At 47.8% G+C, this 25010-nt stretch overlaps 1 protein-coding gene across 5 annotated transcripts in view; it reads left to right on the top strand.

The window, feature by feature from the left end:
• The window catches only part of LOC308663097 (myogenesis-regulating glycosidase-like), a 43657-nt gene extending 23333 nt beyond the window's left edge, over positions 1-20324 (top strand). For 3 of the 5 annotated variants that reach the window (XM_081319256.1, XM_081319254.1, XM_081319255.1), the window contains one exon: positions 11386-14034. In XM_081319256.1, coding sequence (XP_081175382.1) covers positions 11576-13612 — 2037 coding nt within the window. In that variant the 5' untranslated portion in view covers positions 11386-11575 and the 3' untranslated portion in view covers positions 13613-14034. Of the gene's footprint in view, positions 1-11385; positions 15904-16254 lie in introns of those variants that run through there. The other 2 variants (XR_014025286.1, XR_014025285.1) reach the window with 2 other exon arrangements.
• The last annotated feature ends 4686 nt before the right edge of the window (positions 20325-25010 follow it).

Raw genomic sequence — 25010 nt, 5'->3', positions numbered from 1 at the left:
AATGTCTCGCTTAGCAACGTAAATTTTGGGCTCAACTGTGGTCGTAACTCAAGGACTACCTGGATTAATAACTCCAGCGTGCCTTTCTCAATATTTGGCTTGGGGAGTCAGAGGAACTCATGGCCAGAAATTATGAGGCGAATAAGCAGAAGCAGCTGGGTTTTTCCAAGTAACACAATTTGTTGTCAATGACTTCTGACATCATGTCCTCAGGGCCGTCAATTACCACCTTTTCAGTTTCTTCTAAGCTCCTGCACAGCTCTATAGCAATAGCATCCATCTACAAGTAGTGACAGATTTGATTTTCCTGGGCTCCAAGATCACTGCAGATGGGGACTGCAGCCAAGAAATTAAAAGACGCTTGCTCCTGGGGAGGAAAGCCATGGCAAATCTAGACAGCACACTAAAAAGCAGAGACATCACGCTGTCAACAAAAGTGCGTATAGTCAAGGCTATGGTCTTCCCAGCTGCAATGTATGGCAGTGAAAGTTGGACCATAAGAAAGGCTGAGCGCCAAAGAATTGAGGCCTTTGAACTCTGGTGCTGGAGAAGACTCCTGCGAGTCCCTTGGACGGCAAGGCGATCAAACCGGTCAGTCCTAGAGGAGATCAACCCTGACTGCTCTTTAGAAGGCCAGATCCTGAAGCTAAAACTCAAATCCTTTGGCCACCTAATGAGAAGGAAGGACTCACTGGAGAAGAGCCTAATGCTGGGAAAGATTGAGGGCAAGAGAAGAAAGGGACGACAGAGAATGAGGTGGCTGGATGGAGTCACTAAAGCAGTAGGCGTGAGCTTAAATGGACTCCAGAAGATGGTAGAGGACAGGAAGGCCTGGAGGAACATTGTCCATAGGGTCGCGATGGGTCGGACACGACTTTGCAACTATCAACAACAACAAGTAGTCTTCAAGTTATGACCGCAATTGAGCCCAAAATTTCTGTTGTTAAGTGAATTTTGCCACAGTGAATCACTGTAGTTCAATGGCTCCCAACCTTTTCTATACCCCACGCCACTAGAATGCTTCTGATATATTCTCACACTCCTTACAAAAGTTCGAAAGGACGGCCACAAATTATGCGTATGCACTATAATTTTGAAACTTCTAAACCCAAGTTTTTGCACTCCCTGGAATATCGTTGGGCACTCCTGTTGCTAAGTTAGTTGCTAAGTAGTTGCTAAGGTAGTCAAATGGTAGTTAAGGGAATGTGGCTTCCCCCTTGACTTTGCCTGTGAGAAGATCACAAAAGGAGGATCACGTGACCCCGGGACGCTGCGACCGTCATAAATACGAGTCAGTTTGCCGAGCGTCTGAATGTAAATCATGTGACCCTGGGGATGCTGCAAAGGTCGTAAGTGTGAAAAACGGTCATAAGTCACTTTTTTCAATGCCGTTGTAAATTTGGACCGTCACTAAATGAACTGTTGTAAGTCGAGGACTACCTGCCCCAAAGAAGAGGGGGTCGACCTATTCTCCAAAGCACCTGAAGAAGGCAAGACAAGATAGTAACAGATGCAAACTAACCAAGGAGAAAAGCAACCTAGAACTAAGGTGAGGACAATTTACCAGTGGAACAGCTTGCCTCTAGCACAGGGTTAGGCAACCTCGGCTCTTTTATGACTCATGAAGTCCATGAGTCATAAAAGAGCCGAGGTTGCCTACCCCAGCTCTAGGAAGTGGTGAATGCTCCAACACTGGAAGTTTTTAAGAAGAAATTGGACAGCCATTTGGCTGGAATGGTACATGGTTTCCTGCTTGAGCAGGGGGTTGGAGTAGAAGACCTCTAAGGTCCCTCCCGTCTCTGTTATTCTATTAATTGATGAGATCACAGTTAATGGCAGTTTTTCAAAGGTGACACCTTTAGAACAATCACCCGGTGCTTTTTCTTCACCATCAATCCAGGCTATGTCAATAATGCTTGGCTTCCAAGCATTTAGTTGGCAAAATCTGTCCTTTTGTGGTGGCTGATCTCTTCTTAATGCCATCCAGATTCCTTGGAAGCAGCCCCGAAGCTACAAAATTAAAGAGATGAACGGCTTCGTTTAGTCCGTGTTGGCAGGACTTGTGAAGAATGTGAAGACCTGTTTGTCCTCACTGGTTGGGTTTAATCTAAAGCAGGATTTCTCAGTTTCAGCAGCTTTAAGATGGATGGACTTCAATCCCCAGAATTCCCAAGCCAGCTTGCTTTAAGATGAGTATGTTTCAATTCTCACAATTTCCCAGCAAGCAAAATCCACCATTTTAAATTGCTGAGGTTGAAAACTGTGAGCTATATTACAATCTCGGGCTGAAATTATTATGATTACAATAATAATAATAATAATAATAATAATAACAACAACAACAACAACAACAACAACAATAACAATAATAATGAGGAGGAGGAGGAGGAGGAGGAGGAGGAAAAGGAAGAGTAGAAGGAGGAGAAGGAGAAGGAAGGGATCTTGGAGGTCATCTAGTCCAACCCCCTGCTCAGGTAGGAAATCCTATGCCCTTTCAGACAAATGGCTGTCCAGTCTCATAATTTGTATACCGCCCTTCTCCCGAAGGACTCAGGGCGGTTAACAGGGCATATATGCCCTGAGAGCTTCCCCCCTCTCTCAGATGTGGCCATCAAACCTACGCCGCCGTTTCCTTAATGACGGGTCCTGGGACCCCGAGAGGTGGCATGGCGCCAAAAAGAGGCTCTTGGGTTTTCTTTTAAATTTTTTTGAAGGGTTAGGGAGGGGGGAGGGTCAGGCCCGGCAGAATGAAGGGAAGATCCTACCGGACCTGTCTCAGTCTAGGTTGGCCAATGGCCGCGGCAATATGAGGGCCGGAGAGAGTCTTGTGACCCAGGGGGATGGGTTAGGGATACCGATCCCCACAGTAATTGGGAATGGCAGCAGATGGATGAGCAGAGGGCCATATCGTAATCTGAGATCACGCCCCCGCTATCTTCTTGCTGTGGCGTGCTCTGGCCCTCTAGCTCTCACCTGCTGTCCTGGGGAAGAGGGAGGGCAGACTCCTGAGCTCAGGCTGATCTATTTTAATGCCAGGTCTGTTGTGAATAAAGCCCCCCTCATCCATGACTTGATCGAGGAGGAGGACGCAGACCTGGCGTGCATCACGGAAACCTGGTTGGGCCCAGAGGGAGGGGTCCCTCTGACTGATTTATCCCCTCCAGGTTTCCATGTGCTACATCAACCTCGAGCTCAGGGTAGGGGAGGTGGCGTGGCGGTCGTTATCAGAGAAACGCTCCATCCGCGGGAGGCCACTGCCCCTCAGATAGACGGATGTGAATCCCTCCTCTTAAGGTGGGGTCCTGGTGGTCAGTTGGGCCTACGTCTGGTATACCTCTCTCCAAGCTGCACAGGATTGGCGGTCGAATTTCCAAAACTTATGGTACTGGGAGACTCTAATCTACCTTCCCTGGGCAGTGCATCAGAAGTGGCCCGAGAGTTCATGGCCTCCATGACGGCCATGGACCTGACTCAAATTACTCAGGACCCAACTCACGAGGGAGGAAACATGCCTGATCTTATTTTTGTCTCTGGGCAATGGCTAAATGGACTGGGTGGGGTTACTCCAACATCACAACCCCTTTCATGGACAGACCATTACCTCCTGCGGTTGGGCCTCCGTCACGTCACCCCCCGCTGTCAGGAGGCGGAACCGACCAGGTGGTTCTGCCCCAGGCGCCTGATGGACCCAGATAAATTCCAGATGGCGCTTGGACCGATTCCCACCTCCCTCTCCCACAACCCGGTCGAGTCCTTAGTTAATGCCTGGCAACAGGCTGCTTCGGAGGCTCTCGACCGCGTTGTCCCTTTGCGGCCTCTGACCCGGCGCAAATCCCGACTCGCTCCTTGGTTCTCCAAGGACCTGCGGGAGATGAAACGCCAGAGAAGGGGCCTAGAGAGCATTTGGAGAACCAGTCGGTCTGAGTCTGACCGAACACAGTTAAGATCTTTTTCTAGATCTTATCTTGTGGCAATGAGGGTGGCAAAGCGCGCCTACTTCACCACCCTCATTGCGTCCGCAGATAACCGCCCGGCCACCCTATTTAGAGTGGTCCGCTCCCTTTTAAGTCAAGAGACGGGAGAGGACCCCCTACATGGACGGGCTGAGGAATTTAGTAAATATCTGGTGGACAAAATTGCTCAGATTCGGGCTGGTCTGGACTCTGACTGGGCAGTGTCTAACGAGAGGAAAACGATGAAGTTGGCCGAGTACATTTGGGAAGAGTTCGATCCTGTGACTCCGGATGAAGTGGACAAGATCATGGGGAAACTAAGTGCCGCCACATGTTTGTTGGACCCGTGTCCCTCCTGGCTAGTCTATGCATCTCGGGAGGTTACACGAGGCTGGCTACTAGCAGTTATCAATGCCTCACTGAGTGAGGGGTACTTCCCTGCCGCCTTGAAAGAGGCGGTGGTAAGGCCCCTCCTCAAGAAACCGACATTGGACCCAGCTGTTTTAAACAACTTCCGTCCTGTCTCCAACCTTCGCTTCCTTGCGAAGGTCGTTGAGAGCGTGGTGGCACGACAGCTCCCTTTGAACCTGGAGGAAGCTGAATATCTAGATCCGTACCAATCGGGTTTCAGACCCGGGCACAGCACGGAGACGGCATTGGTCGCACTGGTGAATGATCTCTGGCGGGCCCGAGATAGAGGTTATTCCTCTGTCCTGGTCCTATTAGATCTATGAGCGGCTTTTGATACCATCGACCATGGTATCTTACTGCGTCGTCTTGAGGGGCTGGGAGTGGGAGGCACCGTTCTGCGGTGGTTCTCCTCCTACCTCTCGGACCGCTCGCAGACGGTGTTGGCAGGAGGGCAGAGGTCAAGCCCTAGGCCTCTTAGTTGTGGAGTGCCTCAGGGATCGGTGCTCTCGCCCCTCCTGTTCAACATCTATATGAAGCCGCTGGGAGAGATCATCCGTGGCTTCGGGGTGAAATATCATCAATATGCTGATGATACCCAGCTATTCATCTCCACCCCGAACCAACCCAGTGATGCCCTCGATGTGATGTCCCGTTGCCTGGAAGCGGTACAGATTTGGATGGGAGAAAACAGGCTTCGACTCAACCCGGCCAAGACTGAGTGGCTGTACATACCGTCATCTCGTTTAGTCCAAGAGGTTCCATCTCTGACTATAGGAGGAGAGATGTTACCTCCCATTGATAGAGCACGCAATCTGGGCGTCCTCCTAGATCAGGGGTCGGCAACCTAAAAAAGGAAAAGAGCCACTGGGAACCGGTTCCATCACAAATTAAAAAAAGTGGGAGCCACGTGCGTGTGTCCATGCACGCGCATGCGCAAAAATGTTTTGCGCATGCGCAAAACGGTTTTTTGTGCATGCGCAGACGCACGCGGTTGCCATTTTTTTTAAAGTGAGATGGAACCGGTTCCCGGTTGCCCGACGGCGACGGCCCGTCTGCAAAGCTGCCGCTTTCGGCAGCTTTGCAGACGGGCCGCGGCAGCTTCCTCAAAGAGCAGCGCCGCTGCCCGTTCGCGCGGAGGTACACGCGCACCTCTCCAAAGGTTTGGGGAGGTGCGCGCGCACCTCCGGTCGTTCGGAGAGGTGCGCGCGCACCTCTCAGAATGGGCAGGGGTGCTGCTCTTTGAGGAAGCTGCCGCGGCCCGTCTGCAAAGCTGCCGAAAGCGGCAGCTTCGGAGACGGGCCGCGGCAGCTTCCTCAAAGAGCAGCACCTCTGCCCGTTCGCGCGGAGGTACGCGCGCACCTCTCCAAAGGTTTGGGGAGGTGCGCGCGCACCTCCGGTCGTTCGGAGAGGTGCGCGCGCACCTCTCAGAATGGGCAGGGGCGCCGCTCTTTGAGGAAGCTGCCGCGGCCCGTCTGCAAAGCTGCCGAAAGCGGCAGCTTCGGAGACGGGCCGCGGCAGCTTCCTCAAAGAGCGGCACCTCTGCCTGTTCGCGCGGAGGTACGCGCGCACCTCTCCAAAGGTTTGGGGAGGTGCGCGTGCACCTCCGCCCATTCGGGGAGGTGCGCGCGCACCTCTCCAAACAGGCGGTGCCACTCTCCATTTGGAGAGGTGCGCGTGCACCACTGCCCGTTCGAAGAGGTGCGCGCGCACCGGGCGGCTGGGAGCCGCATGCGGCTCCGGAGCCACGGGTTGCTGACCCGTGTCCTAGATTCACGACTCAGTTTTGAAGATCATATTGGAGTCGTGGCTAGGGGGGCATTTGCACAGATTCGTCTTATATACCAATTGCGCCCCTTTTTGGACCGAGATGCCCTACGTACAGTCACACACGCACTCGTTACCTCCCGTATAGATTACTGCAATGCTCTCTACATGGGGCTGCCCTTGAAGACCACCCGGAGGCTTCAGCTGGTGCAAAATGCAGCTGCACGGGTTGTGATGGGAGCACCCCGATACTCCCACATTACACCCATCCTGTGTGAGCTGCATTGGCTGCCAGTTGCCCTCCGGGTGAGATTTAAGGTGCTGGTACTTACCTTTAAAGCCCTACATGGCTTAGGTCCGGGATACTTGCAGGACCATCTGCTGCCGGGAACAAATTCCCATCGTCCAGTACGCTCACACAGAGAAGGCCTCCTCAGGGTACCGTCAGCTAGGCAATGTCGGCTGGCGACCCCCAGGGGGAGGGCCTTCTCTGTGGGAGCGCCAGCCCTATGGAATCAGCTCCCCCCTGAGCTTCGGATGACCCAAAACCTCCAATCCTTTCGCCACGGCCTCAAAACACTCCTGTTCCACCAGGCTGACCTGGACTGACAGGCATTTTAATTACCGTAACTTATATTTAGAATTTTTAATTTATTTTTTAATTCTTTAATTTTAATTTATTGCACAGATGATTTCAATTTTATTTTTATCTTGATTTCTGTACCTATTATATGTTTTGTTGTTAGCCGCCCTGAGTCCTTCGGGAGATAGGGCGGGATATAAATCCCATCAATAAATAAATAAATAAATAAATAAATAAATAAATAAATAATACAAAAATTAAAAAGAAATTAAATAAATGCCCAATTAAAAATTACAATAACAATAAAAACAATAAAAGACCCATTAAAACCCTAATATTCCCCATCAGGCCAGACCAGCTAGTTCAAATAAGTGGGTCTTCAGCCCGCGCCGGAAGGAGCGAAGGTCCGATGCCATCCGGAGCTCAACCGGCAATTGGTTCCATAACGCCAGAGCGCACACAGAGAAGGCCCTCCCCCTGGGGGCCGCCAGTCGACATTCCCTGACCGGAGGCACCCTGAGGAGGCCCTCTCTGTGGGCACGCACAGGGCGGAGGGGAGTTGACGCCGGCAGCAGGTGGTCCTCAAGGTACCCTGGACCCATGCCATGTAAAGACTTGAAGATCATAACCAAAACCTTGAACCTCACCCGGAAGACAACTGGTAACCAATGTAGCTCGCGGAGCAAAGGTGTAACATGGGAGTACCGGGAAACTCCCAAGACAACTCTCGCGGCCGCATTCTGTACCAGTTGGAGCCTCCGAGTGGTCTTCAAGGGAAGCCCCATGTAGAGAGCATTGCAGTAGTCCAGGCGAGAGGTCACGAGCGCATGAGTGACCGTACACAGGGCATCCCGGTCAAGATAGGGCCGCAACTGGCGCACCAGGCAAACCTGGGCGAAAGCCCCCCTAGTCACGGCCACTATATGGTCTTCCAGAGTAAGTCGTGAATCTAGGAGGACTCCCAAGTTGCGAGCCCTATCCACGGGGGGTAAGGACTCACCCCCCATAAGAAGAGATGGAATATTTTGAATGTCCCGGGATGCCGGAATGCACAGCCACTCAGTCTTGTCAGGGTTGACTTGTTAAGCGAGTCACACGGTTGTTAAGTGACTCTGCTTGGTTGGAAGCTGGCTGAGAAGGTACAAATGGCGATCACATGACCCAGGGACAGCGCAACACTCCTAATTACCTGCCAGTTTTAAAAATTCCATATTCTGAGCACGTGACCGTTGACAGTTGTAAGCATGAGGACACGTGTTACAACACTTTTTTCAGTAATATTGTGATGGTGATCGCCAAACAAGTGGTTGTAAGTCAAGGATTACCTGTAAACAAACTCTGTTCTTCGGAACACGGCACCCCTCACATTGTAGCCAAGATGGTGTCAGAAGAATAACATGGGCTTTCAACTCGAGTTCGGATGGCGCGACAGTAAATCAAAATGAAATCTCTGTGTGGAAAGGTTTATTTATTCCCAAAAGCAAAAAAAATGAGGTATAAAAAGGGCTGTTTTATAGAGGAACTGGTCTTTGGTGTGTGGGCTTGAGGAGTGTGTGTGTGTGTGTGTGTTGTCCTGACTTGGACAACAGGTTGATTAAATCCCGTGATGTGGATTGAGTCTCTTTGTTTGAACTCTAAGCATTATAATTATGTTTACATTGAGTTAATCGAATGTTGTGTGTTTGCTTGTATGTGTTTACAATTTGAAATATGTGTTTAATTAATTCTTGAGGTGGTTTTTAAAGTGTGCTGTAATTTTCAAGGATTTCAGAGGCTGCTAATCAGTTGGAGACCTGGGTTAGTTAACCTATGTTTTCCCCTACATGAGATATTTCTGACACAGTGATATACGGGTTTAAATTCTTCCCACAGTGACTGCAACCAAGTTGAATAAATATAAACTCTTTTTAAGTTTTTCTCCAGAGCTGGTGAAGGGTGTTAGGTGAAGGCATCTGGTGTGTCAGCACGTGTTTCAAGGACGATGATTCAAGAACCCATTTCTGTATTCAGCTTGGTGTCTGGCCAAAGGAGAGACACCAGCCAAGTGGAAAAGTTAAATATTCAGCCTTAGTGGAATGGATTAGCACCCCAAACTTGGCAGCTGCTGCCACTGCTGTTCGAAGCAACAGCTGCAAGAATGTGAGAAGCGACATCGTGCCAGGAGAAGCCTCCGTGTTGTGTAGCAAAGACAAGTGCCGCTCTGGCTGGTGGCATTTGGCTGTGACATTGTGCAGGGAGGGTCCCCCAATTCTGGCAGAAACTTGAGGCTTGCTGGGGTCAGACACTCTTCCAGTTATAGAAGGGATCTGTGATTGGCAAGTTTCTGGTCCCTCGTGACTTGGTCATTTTGGATCAGCATAAAATGAAGACGCTGAGATCAACAATCGTAGCTCTTGCTGTAAGATCCTGGGCCGTTGAAGTTTGTGCAAACTCTTCTCTTTGGCGTTATTCAAAAAACCAAGCCTTCTTGTATAGGCTATATTTTGACAATCATTTTACACAACTGTAGGTAAGTCCTCGACTTACGACCACAATTAAGCACAAAGTATCTGTTACAGGCCGTTGTTAGATGTCCCAGGGTCACACGATCATGTATTGCGACCTTCTGACAAGCAATGTCAATTGGGAAGCCAGATCCACTTAACAACCATGACAACTGCAGTGATTCACTTAACAACGGTGGCAAGAAAGGTCACAAAATGGAGCAAAACTCACAACTGTTTTGCGTAGCAATTTTGGGCTCAGATATGGTTGTAAGTTGAGGACTATCTGTACTCTCATTCAGGTGCATGCACACACACACACACACCAGCCAGCCACTCACGTGGCCCATAGGTCAGTGGTGGACTGGGGCCCACAGATTGGGGACCCCTGATCTAGAGCAGCGTTTCTCAACCTTGGACACTGAAAGATACATGAAATTCAACTCCCAGAATTGAAGAGTTGGACTCCCAACATGGCTGCTGGCTAGGGAATTCTGGGAGCTGAAATCCACCCATGTTCAACTGACCAAATTTGAGAAACACAGGATCATGTGTTGATAGAGTCATAGCTGGACCAACCCACCATGCAACATTTTTGCTTAGTAATGAGAAAGACACTCTTGAGAAAATCTGTTGGAATGACTGCAAGAATCAAGCCACCATAACCACTTCAATGAACCAGTCACCAAGCAAACGAATCATTTCAGAGAAGCTAACCAACCTTCCCAGACTGGGCCAATGCTGGTTTTTAACTTAACCTGGTTAACTTGCTTCGCTAGGTAGATTTAAGAGAATAACAGAATTGGAAGGGTCTCTGGAGGTCTTGTAGTCCAGAGATCCCCAATGTTTCTGGCTTTGTGACCAGCGAGGTGGGTAGAGGGGATAGTTCCACGCCAGTGGCCGGTAAGTACGCGCACGTGTGCGCAGCTCCATTTGTGTGAGTGGTGTGCGTGCATGCCTGCTTCTCACTTAAATGGACCATGCACACACTTGTTCGCTGCTCACGCAGTGAGGATGCATGCATGTGCGTGCACGCTAGCTAGCCGTTTCCACGGCCTGGTTGCAAACCCCTCACGGTGCACTAGTGGGCCATGGCCCAAGGTTGGGAACCTCTGTTCTAGTCCAACTCCCTGCTCAAACAGGAGACCCTATAACAGTGATGGCAAGCTCTTTAGAGACCAAGTGCCCCAAACCTGGGCCCGCACCCATCTCCCCACCATCTGCCCACTCTGCCACTGCCCTGCCCACTCCACCCCTGCTCCGTGCTCCACCCACCTGCAGGGCCACCTGCAGGGCCACCCGCCGCCTCCACAGCCCGCTGCAGCAGATCACCCAGGCAGCTCAGCAGTGCCATGGTGGCCATGCCCTCTGCCCGCGACCCGCAGCATCATCTGCACGTGACAGGCCGTGAGGGCGGAGTCTTGTCCCCACTGCCCAGCTGCCATGTCCTTGACTACTCTGATTTGCGCAGACCGCGTTCGGAGGTGACTCTCCTCTGGGGGGCTGATGGTGAGGAGGCCGTGGGGGGAGGTGGGGCTGGGGCAATGGCACGCGTGCCCACAGAGAGAGGGCTCTGAGTGCCACCTCTGCCACGTGTGCCATAGGTTTGCCACCACTGCTAACATTTAAGACAAATGATTGCCCAGTCTTTTCTCAAAAATCTCCAATTAAACAACCAGGTGTAAGTTGAGGACTACCTGTCTTTATCTTGACCTACATTACAGTACAAAACAACAGGGTTGGAAGGGACCTGGGAGATCTTCTAATCTAGTCTAATCCACCCCCCTGCTCAAGCAGGAGACCCTGTACCATTTCAGACAAGTGGCTGTGCAATCTCTTCTTAAAAACCTCCAGTGATGGAGCGCCCACAATTTCTGAAGGCCAGCCGTTCCACTGGTTGATTGTTCTAACTGGTTTATATCCAGTTTTCCTCCGAAAGTTCAAGGAGACACACATGGTGCTCTTTGCCTTCAATTTTTCAACTTTACAATTGACCCCAAGGTGGGTAGTTTTGTTGTAAGAAAAAAATGTAGTTTGTCTGCAGGTCAGTTTTAGGCCCTCCAATTTGTTTCAGCCGTTACACATCATCGTTTCTTGATGTCTTAGAAGATAATGTGGGCTATTAAGAGAATATCTAGCTGACCTTTGTTCAACCTTCTTCAGCTTTTTGTCTTTCCCTCTTTTTTGGCAGATGATGGCGATCCGTTCAGTGTCTTTCAGATAGGACGAAGGCCTTGGTTGAAGGAGGTGAATGAGCTGGCTGGCCACTCTTGAAGAACCAGGCAAAGGTGGACCATCACCCAGCACCTATGTTTCCAACTTTGCACCCAAAATCAGAGACTGGCGCTGCCTTGGGAAGCAATCTGACATAAGAGGGGACAATGTATACCTTCCTGCCTGATAACTTCACTCCAGTGAAGCAGAAGCCAGCCAAGGAGCTGAAGCCCATGATTACCGCCATCGTGGTGGGCCTTATTTTGTTCATTGCCGCCGTGGTGGCATGGTGCTACTACGTGGCTTCCCTTCGGAAAGCAGAGAGGCTCAAGACGGCGGAGATGGATTTGCGGCAGGATGGATTCACCATCAAGAACCAGAATGGCGAGCTGGTCTTCAAGGTGGCCTTCCAATCGGGGCTTCTGGACCTTGAGTCCTGCTCCCGGGAGGGGGCCAATTTAACCTGCACACGGTCCGACAAGGGGAAAGTCAACTTCTTCATCAAGATTGTCACCCCCAAGGACACTGTGATCTGCTACCGTGTGCGTTGGGAAGAGTTTGTGGCAGACACGGTGGTGGATCATAAAATGTTCTGGGGAGATGCCCTCTGGTATGGGGGCTGTGAGATGAGTGTCCAGCATTGGCCGATCAAGCTGCCTGGATACCAAGAACCCATGCCTTTTGTGACCAGCGACGTCTATTCTTTTAGGAACAGCTTTGGAGGCATTTTGGAAAGGTATTGGTTGTCCTCCAAAGCTGCGGCCATCAAGATCAACGATTCGGTTCCCTTCCACCTTGGCTTCAATGCCACAGAGCCCTCTCTTGTCTTCCAAGCCAGGTATAAAAACTCTCCTTACAAACCTCCATTGGGTCAGCAGCCTTTTCCTGAGCTGAGTTACCGGGTCTGCATAGGTTCCGACGTCACCTCCATCCACAAATACATGGTGCGGAAGTACTTCTACAAGCCCTCCAAGATACCGTCAAGGAATGCCTTCAGGTACCCCATCTGGTCCACCTGGGCCTTGTACAAAAACGACATCGACCAGGAGAAACTCTTGCGTTTTGCAGAAAACATCAAGAAGTACAAGTTCAACTGCAGCCACATTGAGATCGATGACACCTACACCCAAGCGTACGGCGACTTCGACTTTGACGCGGCCAAGTTCCCCAATGTGACTGAAACCTTTAAGAAGCTCAAAGAGGAAGGCTTTCAGATCACCCTCTGGACCCACCCGTTCATAAATTATAACTCCTCGAATTTTGGGGTGGGGATAGAGAAGCAGCTGTTCATCAAGGAACCCACAGGACGGCTGCCAGCCATGGTGGAATGGTGGAACGGCATTGGCGCCATCTTGGATTTCACCAACCCTGCAGCCCGAGATTGGTTCCAGAGCCAGCTGAGACAACTCCGCAATAAATACGGCATCTCCTCCTTCAAATTTGACGCCGGGGAGACCAGCTACCTTCCCAAACAGTTTAGCACCTTCCGACCGTTGTCAGATCCCAGTGTCTGGTCCAGGCGTTACACAGAAATGGCCATTCCGTTTTATGAGCTGGCTGAGGTCAGAGTGGGGTATCAATCGCAGAATATCTCTTGTTTTTTCAGGATCATTGACCGGGATTCCGTGTGGGGCTATGAACTTGGCCTGAAATCCTTGATCCCCACCGTCCTGACCATCAGCATGTTGGGGTACCCATTCATATCCGCTGACATGATTGGAGGAAATTTTTTCCCCAACAAAACGGAGGGGGCTGTGCAAATTCCGGACCGGGAACTGTACCTCCGTTGGCTGGAGTTGTCCGCTTTCATGCCGTCCATGCAGTTCTCCATCCCGCCTTGGCTCTACGATAAGGAGGTCATTGAAATTGCCCTGAAGTTCACCAAGCTTCACGAATCCTTGGTGGCCCCTCTCCTGCTGGAACTGGCCGGGGAGATCACGACCACGGGGGATCCCATCATACGGCCCATCTGGTGGATCTCTCCTGGGGACGAGTCTGCTCACAAGATCGATTCTCAGTTTCTCATCGGAGACACCTTGATGGTGGCTCCCGTCTTGGAGATGGGGAAACAGGAACGAGACATCTATATCCCGGCGGGCAAATGGCGGAGTTACAAAGGAGAGCTGTTTGAGAAGACTCCTACCTTGATCACGGACTACCCCGTGGATCTGGACGAGGTGGCTTACTTTGTCTGGGTCTCCTAAGCTGCCTCTCTGGACACATCTAGCTTTTGAAGTTCACAAAAGTCACCTTGCCTTATTCTGATAATCCTAACGCAAAATAATTCTAATCAGTTCAGAGGGTCAAAAGGGAAAATTAAGACACGGTTGCGTGTTCATTCTTCGAATTAGGACAGATGCCCATGTGATCAAAAAAAAGTCTGTTGAGAGGAATACAGGCAGTCCTCCACTCACAGCCACAGCTAAGCCCCGAATTTCTGTTATTAAGTGAGACAGTCGTTAAGTGAGTTTTGCCCCATTTTACAACTTTTCTTGCCACGGTTGTTAAGTGAATCACTGCCATGGTTAAGTTTTTAAATGAATTCAGCTTCACCATTAGGTCTGATTTGCGGAAGTCTCAAAAGGTGATCACATGACCCTCGGACACAGCAACTGTTAGTTGTCAAGCATCTAAATTGTGATCAGATGACCGTGGGGCTGCTACAACAGTCGTGAAAAGCGGTCATAGATAACTTTTTTCAGTGCTGTTATAACTTCGAACAGTCGCTAAATGAATTTGTTGTAAGTTGAGGACTGCCTGTATTGTCACAAGCTTTGCACATGGCAGCAAAAGACCCTGTTTGGACGTCGTCTCTGAATTGTGTGTGTTTGCACTAAAATGGTTGTCTTCCATTTTTTGTTTTTTGTTTTCAAATGGTGGGGCTTGTAATGCCAAAATCCTTAAGTGATTTACCAATCCTTTCACCTCCTAGTGCAGGGGTCTTCAAACTTGGCCCTTTTATGACATGTGGACTTCAACTCCCAGAATTCCTCAGCCAGGATGCCTGGCTGAGGAATTCTGGGAGTTGAAGTCCACATGTCATAAAAGGGCCAAGTTTGAAGACCCCTGTCCTAGTGTTTCTGGATGGTTTAACGTCTTGGGCTGGCAAAAAAAGAGGAGGAATTTTACTTTAAGCTGATGAGGATTTGCTCCCAGTCTGTTTCAAAGAGCGGCGAAAGGAAGCTTCACAACGTGTGTTCGAATGTCAACTCAGCCAGGATGAACTGTGTTGTTTTTGCATCTGCAAGGCATCTAATCTTGCTCCAACCAAGTCTGTCTGCAGGAGGGAGAGGTTAAAAAAAAGATCAGGAGGGTGGTCACAAATACACGATCAACCCCCCCCCCCATTTTTATATGTGTCACACATACAAGCAGGTAGTCCTTGACTTATGGCTGCAGTCGAACCCAGATTTTCCGTTGCTAGGCGAGACAGCTAAATGAGTCTTGCCCCATTTTGTGACCTTACTTGCCACAGTTGTTAAGTGAATAACAAAGTTATTAAGTGAGTAACGTTGTTGTTGAGGGAATCCGGCTTCCCCACTGGCTTTACTCGTCAGAAGGTCGCAAAAGGGAATCACAACCCCAGGACACTGCAACTGTCACAAATACAGGCCAGCTGCCAAGTGTCTCATTTTTAATCACATGACCCTGGGGATGCTGCAACGGTCGCAAGTGTGAAAACGGTCGTAAGCCACTTTCTTCAGTGCTGTTGTAACTTCGAGGAGTCACTAAACAAACTTTTGTAAGTTGAGGACTACCTGTACATGTAAAAAAGGAACTGGGCTTCAAACAATCAGGACCAGCAACTTGACTTTTCAAATCCCTCCCTGTGGACTCCTTAGCTGTTGCACAACCTAGCCTTAAATTTTAAAATACCATAAGCTATTATTTGAAATGAGCTTTGTTCTCCTAAAGGGAATACACTGAATTTATGCAGGGATGTATTTATAGAAATACAGAGATATATCTTATTTTTCAGATGAGGCTGGTATCCAAAGAATGAACTGGCAACGTAGATTTGGTTACTGGCCTGGGCTGGTTCCTTGGCTCTGGGCTTTGGGAAAAATGGAAAGGCTGTGTGGATTAGCCTAATATTTTTCAGTTTTGCACCTCAAAGGTTTAGAGATTGCTTCAGTAGGTGGTGTGGAATTCTGGGACTCTTAGCTCCAAAATATTTGTTGGGGAGAGTTTCGTTTGGTTTGTCCCTCCCTCTGCTAGCTAATTTCTTATCCAGGTAATTAACCCATAGAAATTCATCCTTGCACAATACAGTTGGAATTTCACCCACAAAATCTGGTAAGTTCCAGTTTAGAAGAGAATATTTGTAGCTCTTTTGGGTTGAACTGTGGTGCTCTCTGAGCTTGGCTGTTTTCTTGCAGACGTCTCGTTACCCAACTAGGTAACATCAACAGTGCCAGAAGGAGTGGGGTGATGGAGGAAGACAGTGCTCTCTGAGCTTGGTTGTTTTCTTGCAGATGTTTCATCACCCGACTAGGTAACCTCATCAGTGCTAGGAGGGGGGAGGGTTTATTTCTGTTTATATTCTGTTTCTGACCTGGTCTGATGGGTTAGGGTTGGGGTTTTAAATACATCTTAATTATTGTTTTAATCTTGGGCATTTATTTAATCGCTTTTAACTTTTGTATCCTGTTTTTGTATTTATTGCCCTGTACACCGCCCTGAGTCCTTCGGGAGAAGGGCGGTATAAAAATTTAATTAAATAATTTAATTAAATAAATACAGGTGGCTTGCCCTGTCAGTGTTGGTGGGAGTGTTATTTTCTTCTTGGGGGTTCCTTCATTAGGCTGTTGTTCACTGTTACGTTGTTTTGTCTGTTGATCCACAGGCACACTGAGATAAGCCACATCTACACATCATTCAAAAGAGATAATTAAAAAGCTAAAGAGAAAGCATAAAGACCAAACACACAGCTCTTCAACACCTACACAAACAGAGAATAACACCAAGATTAATAGGAGGCCAACAATCAAGAAGTAATATCCCCATCAAGGAACTATCAACTATCAAGGATCAACTCAGACAAACAAACAGTAACCCAACAGCCCAATCAAGGAACCAACAACAACACTCCAAATCAACAATGAGAGGGCAAGTATATAAACAGAGAATGAACCCCACTCCCTTCCGGCACTGATAAAGTTCCCTAGTTGGGTCATGAAACGTCTGCAAGAAAACCACCAACCTCCAAAAGCACCAAGGACCCCCCATAGTTTCCTCCTCCTCCTCCTCCCTTCCAGCACTGATGATGTTACCCAGTTGGGTCATGAAACGTCTGCAAGAAAACCACCAACCTCCAAAAGCACCAAGGACCCCCCATAGTTCTCCTCCTCCTCCTCCCTTCCAGCACTGATGATGTTACCCAGTTGGGTCATGAAACGTCTGCAAGAAAACCACCAACCTTCAAAAGCACCAAGGACCCCCCCATAGTTCTCCTCCTCCTCCTCCTCCTCCTCCTCCTCCTCCTCCTCCTCCTCCTCCTCCTCCTCCTCCTCCTCCTCCTCCCTTCCAGCACTGATGTTGTTACCCAGTTGGGTCATGAAACGTCTGCAAGAAAGCAACTAAGCTCAGAAAGCACCAAGAACCTCATATTTCTCCTCCTCCTCTTCTCTGAAAACCCCACTCTTTACATGCACTGATAACATTACCCTAGTTGGGTCATGAAACACCTGCAAGAAGCTCAGAGCACACCCAGGACTCCATAGACCAACCCTGAACTGCAAATATTCTCTTCTATCAATAGAAAAAAATCAATTCTTGCTGTATCAAAAATGGAGAATTATGAGTTCTTTTTCTGGAAGACAAATGTAATTTAATGTACTCCAGATACTATTAAAGTTTTGATTAAACCTAGCAAGATTCCTCATCTGATTCTGTCTTTCTGAATTCCGGAAGGGATTTAACTTCCCACTGACCCACCTGTACTTCTGTGGTAGCCATGCCATCCTAGGAAAAACGAATGTAAGCTATTATTTTCATATCTCCTTGAGCTCAGATGTCTTGACAATCTTCCCCTCACATTTCATTTCACCATAATTAAATTCCTGAAGGCCAAATTCCTGATGGCAAGGAGTCCAAGAAGATTACAGATAGTCCTTGACTTACGACCACAATTGAGCCCAAAATTTATGTTGCTAAGTGAGACATTTGCTTAGCGAGTTTTGCCCCATTTTACAGCCTTCCTTGCCACCATTGTTAAGCGAATCACTGCAGTTGTTAGTTTAGCAACATGGTGGTTAAGTTGATTTGCCTTCCTTGTTGAATTTGCTTGTCAGAAGGTCACAAAAGGGGATCGCGTGACCCTGCGACGCTACAACAGTCGTAAAATGAATCAGCTGCCATGCGTCCAAATTTTGATCCCCTGATCATGGGGATGCTGCAATGGTCATAAGTGTGGAAGGCCGTCGTAAGTCACTTTTTTCAGCAGCATCGTAACTTTGGTCGCTAAATGAGCTGTTGTAAGCTGAGGACTACCTACGATGGCCTGTGGTCATCTTGCCCACATCCAGGGATCTGCACTTCTTACAGTTGTGCAGATTTAGGACTTTCAAAAGAAAGTAGAAATTTTGGCAATCTGAGGTGAAGGACGAGAGCCAAGCAAAGTCTGGAGCAGACATGTCAAACACAAGGTCCGGGGGCCAGATCCGGCCCACGAAGTGGTTTCATGTGGCCCGCGAAGCCAACCTGGAAAGAGTGAGGGAATGGCCCCCACTGTCTTGGCCCCGGCCCAGAGACCCTCCTTCTGCCAGAGACCCTCAGATCTGTCCCACTCCTGCCCAGGCCCCCATAGGCACCCTTGATGTGAACGATGTAGTGCTGGCCATGCCCACCCAGTAGGCCATACGGACTCTAGCCACACCCATCCAGTAGGCCACACCCACCCAGGCCACACCCACCCAGCCCCCTGAGGGCAACCGCAATGCTGATGCGACCCTCAATGAAATTGAGTTTGACACCCCTGGTCTGGAGATACTGAATTGAGAGATGGGAAAAATGACATTTTAGTTTCCATGAAATTTCTTGTGGCTCTAATCCCAGTTGGCCAAATAAAGTATTTGATTCAATTCAAGTGGGGCAGGAGAGAGAGGGAGGTTCGTACAATTATGGAACATGGAGGGGGGAAAATGGAAAGGAATTATGTTTTCCTTCTTTGTCATAAAATTTTGAAAAACCCATTGAGTCGTTCATTCGTGCCAATGGTGAATGGTGAAGTTTTACAAACTGTCCAGAGAACGTTTGTGTATCGGGTGGATCTGAAGTTTAATAAATAATAAGGTTTTAATGCCACCTAGCCTGACTCATTTTGGAACTGCGGGGGGGGAAAAAAACTTGAAATGACGACTTTAGGAAAGAAGTAAATCTCCTCTTGAATGAAGGCAAATATACGTGTCCCAGGATAATGGTGTGAAATCGAATCTGGGTTGATCACTAGGACCAGAGATTTAATCTTATGAGCTTTCGGACTCATGCTGGATCCCATCCTTGGGGAATTTCTGTCTACTGAAATTCGTACTTTGGGCTGTTCCGTGAGTCATGTTTATGAGGTGCCTTCCTATTGGCTGATTGGTGCGTTGATGGCTGGCAATTGGCTGTCATTTCCTTGGGCTGCCAAGCCCTCGGCTCCTGAGTATTTGATAGGCTGGTGGTAATTCAGCATTCCTGTTGACTGACAAGGGGCCCGTTTCCTAGGCTAGCATCATATTCCTGGCTGTTTTTGTACTGGCTCATCCAACAATCTTAGTACCTGTGAAATTGAATGTGTGTCCTTGTTTATTACAATGTGAGGCTACCAATGAGTTTGGATCTCCTTGTCTAATTACTCAGTCATGTTCTTGCAGTCTGGTAGTTAGTTTCTTCCTCGTTTGTCCTACATAGTCAAAGGGGCAATCCATGCAGGGGATCCGGTAGATTACATTGGAAGTATCTCCCACCTCCAAGCAATTTTTAAAGTGCATAATTTGTCCTTGTATGCTAGCCTCTGGGCAGTGTGCAATGCCTACTTGCAGATCTCAGCAGCTGCGTTCTGCTGCTTCCAAAATGTTTTTGATATATGGCAGAGTGTGCCATATAAATCTCCTTTCTTTAGTGTTAAACATCTCCAACTTCTCCATATCCTTGTTAATCAATGTGAGTGGTGAAACTATCATAGGTTGTCAAGTGTTGTCTAACTTGGACTGAAGGGGATCAGTTTGTAAGCTATGAAATGAATTTTCCCCAACTTGTCCCTTTCCAGAAATTTGGACTAACCTCACAAAGTGAATTCAACAAAGTAGACCATAACCTACTTCTTGATAAGGTAGAAAAATGTGGGACGGACAGCATTGCCAGCAGATGGATTTGTAACTGGCTGGCCAATCGCACCCGACATGTAGTCCTCAATGGAACTGCATCTACATGGAGGGAAGTGAGTAGTGGGGTACCCCAAGGCTCTGTTTTAGGCCCAGTACTCTTCAACATTTTCATCAATGATTCGGATGAGGGGATAGATCGGGAACTCATCAAATTTGCAGATGACACCAAGCTGGCAGGAATAGTCAACACTCCAGAAGATAGGCTTAAGATACAGAAGGATCTTGACAAACTTGAACAATGGGTGCTATCTAACAAAATGAAATTTAATATAGAGAAAAGTAAAGTTTAACACTTTGCGAAGAAAAACCAAATGTACACGTACAGTATAGATGATACCTTTCTCAATAGTAATAACTGTGAGAGGGATCTCAGAGTCCTACTGGACAATCACTTAAAATATGAGCCAGCAATGTGCTGCAGATACTAAAAAAGCCAACACAGTGCTAGGCTGCATTAACAGAGGGATAGAATCAAGATCACGTGAAGTATTACTACCACTTTAAGGCCACACATGGAATACTGCATCCACTTTTGGTCGCCCCAATACAAAAGAGATGTTGAGATGCTAAAAGGAGTGCAGAGAAGAGCAACAACGATGATGAGAGGACTAGAGGCTAAAACATACAAAGAACACAGGAATTGGATATATTTAGTGTAATGAAAAGAAAGACTAGGGGAAACACGATAACAGTCTTCCAATATCTGAGGGGCTTCCACAAAGAAGAGGGGGTCAACCTATTCTCCATAGCACTCGAAAGCCAGACAAGGAGCAATGGATGGAAACTAATCAAGGAGAGATTCAGTCTAGGAGGGATTTCCTGACAGTGAGAACAATTAATCAGTGGAACGACTTGCCTCTAGACGTTGTAGGTGCTTCATCACTGGAGGCTTTTAAGAAGAGATTGGACAACCATTTGTAAGAATGATATGAGGTCTCCTCTCAAGCACAGGGTTGGACTAGAAGACCTCCAAGGTCCCTTCCAACTCTTATTCTGTTAATTAACCAGTGGAACAGCTTGCCTCCAGAAGTTGTGGGTGCTACATCACTGGAGGTTTTTAAGAAGAGACTGGGCAGCCATTTATCTGAAATGGCATAGGGTTTCCTGCCTGAGCAGGGGGTTGGACTAGAAGACCTCCAAGGTCCCTTCCAACTCTATTATTTTGCTAAGTGATCAGTTGTAAGTTGACAATCTTTATTTCGACCAAACAATAAAAAATAGCCTTGGTGGAGCAGTGGGCTAATGCCTCCTTAAGTAACACCAGCTGCCTGCAATATTATTTATTTATTTATTTATTTATTTATTTATTTATTTATTTATTTATTTATTTATTTATTTATTTATTTGATTTATATACCGCCCTTCTCCCGAAGGACTCAGGGCGGTGTACAGGCAATAAAAATAAGAATACAGGATACAAGATTTAAAATTAAATGATTGTGCCCGATGCAGTAAGTTAGTTAAAAACAATGTTAAAACCCCAAACCCATCAGACCAGGCCGGCTTGTTCGAATAGATAAGTTTTTAGATCACGCCGGAAGGAGCGAAGGTCGGGGGCCATCCGGAGTTCAGCCGGTAAGCGGTTCCAAAGGACTGGCGCGCCCACCGAGAACACCCTCCCCCTGGGGGTCACCAGTCGACATTCTATGACCAGTGGTACCCTGAGGAGGCCCTCTCTGTGGGAGCGCACTGGACGGAGGGAAGTTGACGCCGGCAGCAGGTGCTCCCGTAGGTAATCCGGACCCATGCCATGTAGGGCTTTATATGTCATCACCAGCACCTTGAATCTCACCCGGAAGGCAACTGGAAGCCAATGCAGCTCACAGAGCAGAGGTGTAACATGGGAGTATCGGGAGACCACCAACAGAACTCGCACGGCTGCATTCTGTACCAGCTGAAGCTTCTGAGTGGTCCTCAAGGGCAGCCCCATGTAGAGAGCATTGCAGTAGTCTAAACGAGAGGTCACAAGTGCATGAGTGACTGTACGCAAGGCATCCAGGTCCAGATAGGGTCGCAACTGGCGCACCAGACGAACCTGGGCGAAGGCCCCTCTAGTCACAGCTCCTATATGATCTTCTAAGGAGAGCTGTGAATCTAACAGGACACCCAAGTTGCGAGCCTTATCTACGGGGGGTAGTAACTCACCCCCCATAGTAAGAGATGGAATAATCTGAATTTCCTGAGATGCCGGCACGTACAGCCACTCAGTCTTGTCAGGGTTGAGCTGAAGCCTGTTCTTCCCCATCCAGACCCAGACCGCCTCCAGGCAACGGGACATCGCGTCGAGGGCATCACTGGGGTGGTTTGGGGTCGAGATAAAAAGCTGGGTATCATCAGCATACTGATGATACCCCACTCCAAAACCACGGATGATCTCACCTAGCGGCTTCATATAGATGTTAAACAGGAGAGGGGAGAGGACCGACCCCTGAGGAACTCCATAAACGAGAGGCCTCGGGGTCGATCTCTGCCCACCCGCCAACACCGACTGCGAACGTTCCAGAAGGTAGGAGGAGAACCACTGAAAAACAGTGCCTCCCACTCCCAACCTCCTGAGACGCCGCAGTAAGATACCATGGTCGATGGTATCAAAAGCCGCTGAGAGGTTCCATCCTTCCGAGGAAGGTAAAATGAGGACCTAGACTGTTGGGGGCAATAAGCTGACTTTGTAAAAATGCCGCTTGGGGGGGGGCGAAAGCCCTAATAAGCAGGTATATACATAGAATGAAGGCTATTGCTAAGCACATTGTGCTTTAGATTGTAAGCCGCCCTGAGTCTTCGGAGAAGGGCGGGATATAAATGGGATTTAAAAAAAAACACAATGGGAGTGTTCACATCATTTGTTGTGGCAAACCAATAAATAAAGTCTTTCACCGATGGGCTGCTTTAGACCTCGTATTGACCTCAAACACATAAAGGCATTTTAGTGTAGCCTTGAATGTTGGGTGAACACAGCCTAAGCATTATATTCCATGGTCCCCCAAATTTTTAACCAATGGGTGAACACCCAAACAGACCCATTTTAGAAGACTGTAAGGCAATGTGCCCTAGTTGATGGTTCCTATGAGAATAATCCCTCGGTTAAATATTAGTTAATATTTTTAATACAATGTACACAGTTGGAAACCGGATTGCCAGATGGGAAAACACGAATGCTGGCTCTCTTCACATTGTTCTTTTGTGTACAAGCTGTTCTTTGAACCACAAATGTCATTCCACATTCTCTTCTATGTTCTTATGAAAAGTAAAAAAAAAAATCAGAGGTCTGGACTAACACCCCCCTCTCCCTCTAGAAATATAAGCTATGTCCCAAAACATCTCTTTTTTGGGAGCCAAATTGAGATTTGGCTTCCATTCAAATGGATACGGGGAAGGTGCATATATAAAAATGAAAATCCCAATAAAGTTAACAGTCATACAAACAATAGTAACTAGTGTAATAATTGTCAATTAAAGTAATATAATTGCTTTGACCTGGTGCCTGAAATATGGTAAGATAATGGTTCAAACTATGGGCATCATCACCATCAAAAAGTCTTCTTTTTTGTCTGTATGATGGCACCTCAATTGATATTATGTGATGAAACCTCTCCGAGAAAACAATGAAGCTCAGAGACCACCAATAACCCCACAGTTCTCCTTCTGCTGTTGATAATGCTACCTAGTTCAGGTAACATCATCTTACCCAACCCGCGGTCCATGGACCAGTACTGGACCACAGCATGCCAGCAACCGGTCTGCACAAACAAGCAAAGGCCCATCCACGAGATGCAGGCAGCACACAAAACCACGCACCCTTTGGTCTGAGGAAAAACCTTTCTCCATGGAACCGGTCCCTGGCGCCCAAAAGGTTGGGGACCTCTGACCTAGTTGGCTAATGAAATGTCTTCAAGAATACAACCAGGATCAGTGAGCATCAAGGACCTCACAGATCTCGTCTTCCTTCTCCTTCCCACCCCCCACCAGCTCCTCCTTTCAAACACTGATGATGTTATCAAGTTGGGTCATGAGATGTCTGTAAGACAAGAAGCAAGCTCAGAGAGCACCAAGGACCCCACAGTTTAATCCTGAGCTACAGATATTCGCTTCTATTGATATCTATCAATCAATCAATCAATCAATCATCTATCTACCTGTCTATCCCTATCTATCCATCATCTGTCTGTCTGTCTGTCTATCTATCATCTATCTATCTATCTATCTATCTATCTATCTATCTATCTATCTATCTATCTATCTGTCTATCGATCAATCTCATCTCTCTCTCTCTCTCATATATATGTATGTATGTATCAGGGACGCAGTGGCTCAGTGGGTTAGGACACTGAGCTTGTCGATCAGATGGTCGGCAGTTTGGCGGGTCGAATCCCGAGTGCTGCGTAACAGAGTGAGCGCCTGTTACTCGTCCCAGCTTCTGCCAACCTAGCAGTTCGAAAGCACGTAAAAATGAAAATAGAAAAATAGGGACCACTACGGTGGGAAGGTAACAGCGTTCTGTGCACCTTTGGTGTCTAGTCATGCCGGCCACATGACCACGGAGACGTCCTCGGACAAGCGCTGGCTCTTCGGCTTTGAAACGGAGATGAGCACCGGCCCCTAGAGTTGGAAACGACTAGCACACATGTGTGGGGGAACCTTTACCTTTACCTATGTATGTATCATCTATCTCTCATACATCTATCTTAATACTAGATCAACAACCCAGCAATAAACAACAGCCTAATCAAGGAAGGTACCTACCATGCCTCCCACCAACACTCACAGGGCAATCCATTTACATAAACAGAGAGCAATTGCCACTGCCTTCTAGCACTGATGATGTTACCTAGTGACCTAATGCCTCCCTGGAAAAGAAAATCCAAAATATTCCCGAGAAGAAGTTGAGATTAAGGCCTCATGACATTCATTTGTCCTTCTTTCCTTGTTGCCTATTCATTGATTAGTCACCCTGGTCTTGATGGCCCCATCTGCTGTGCTAAGATAACAATTCTTCCCCATCATGGACAGCTGAGATTGTAAGCCGTGAAGGTTCAGCAGAATGAAGAGACACACAAAAAAGTGCATTTGCCGTGTGTGAAGGAAAATGATTGTGAGCAAAAAATAATTCTTCATCTAAAAAGAAACATTCCGAGTGAAGTCCACATCATCTGAAGACTGAACGATATGCCCTCTTCCGCTTCTATGATTCTAAGAGAATTTCAAGAGAATTTCAATCTATTTGGGCCTGTGAATA

This window comes from Vipera berus, assembly GCF_964194415.1.
Source record: "Vipera berus genome assembly, chromosome: 2".
Taxonomy (NCBI): domain Eukaryota; kingdom Metazoa; phylum Chordata; class Lepidosauria; order Squamata; family Viperidae; genus Vipera; species Vipera berus.
The sequence above is the reverse complement of the archived record's forward strand: the minus strand, read 5'-3'. Positions and strand labels throughout refer to the sequence as shown.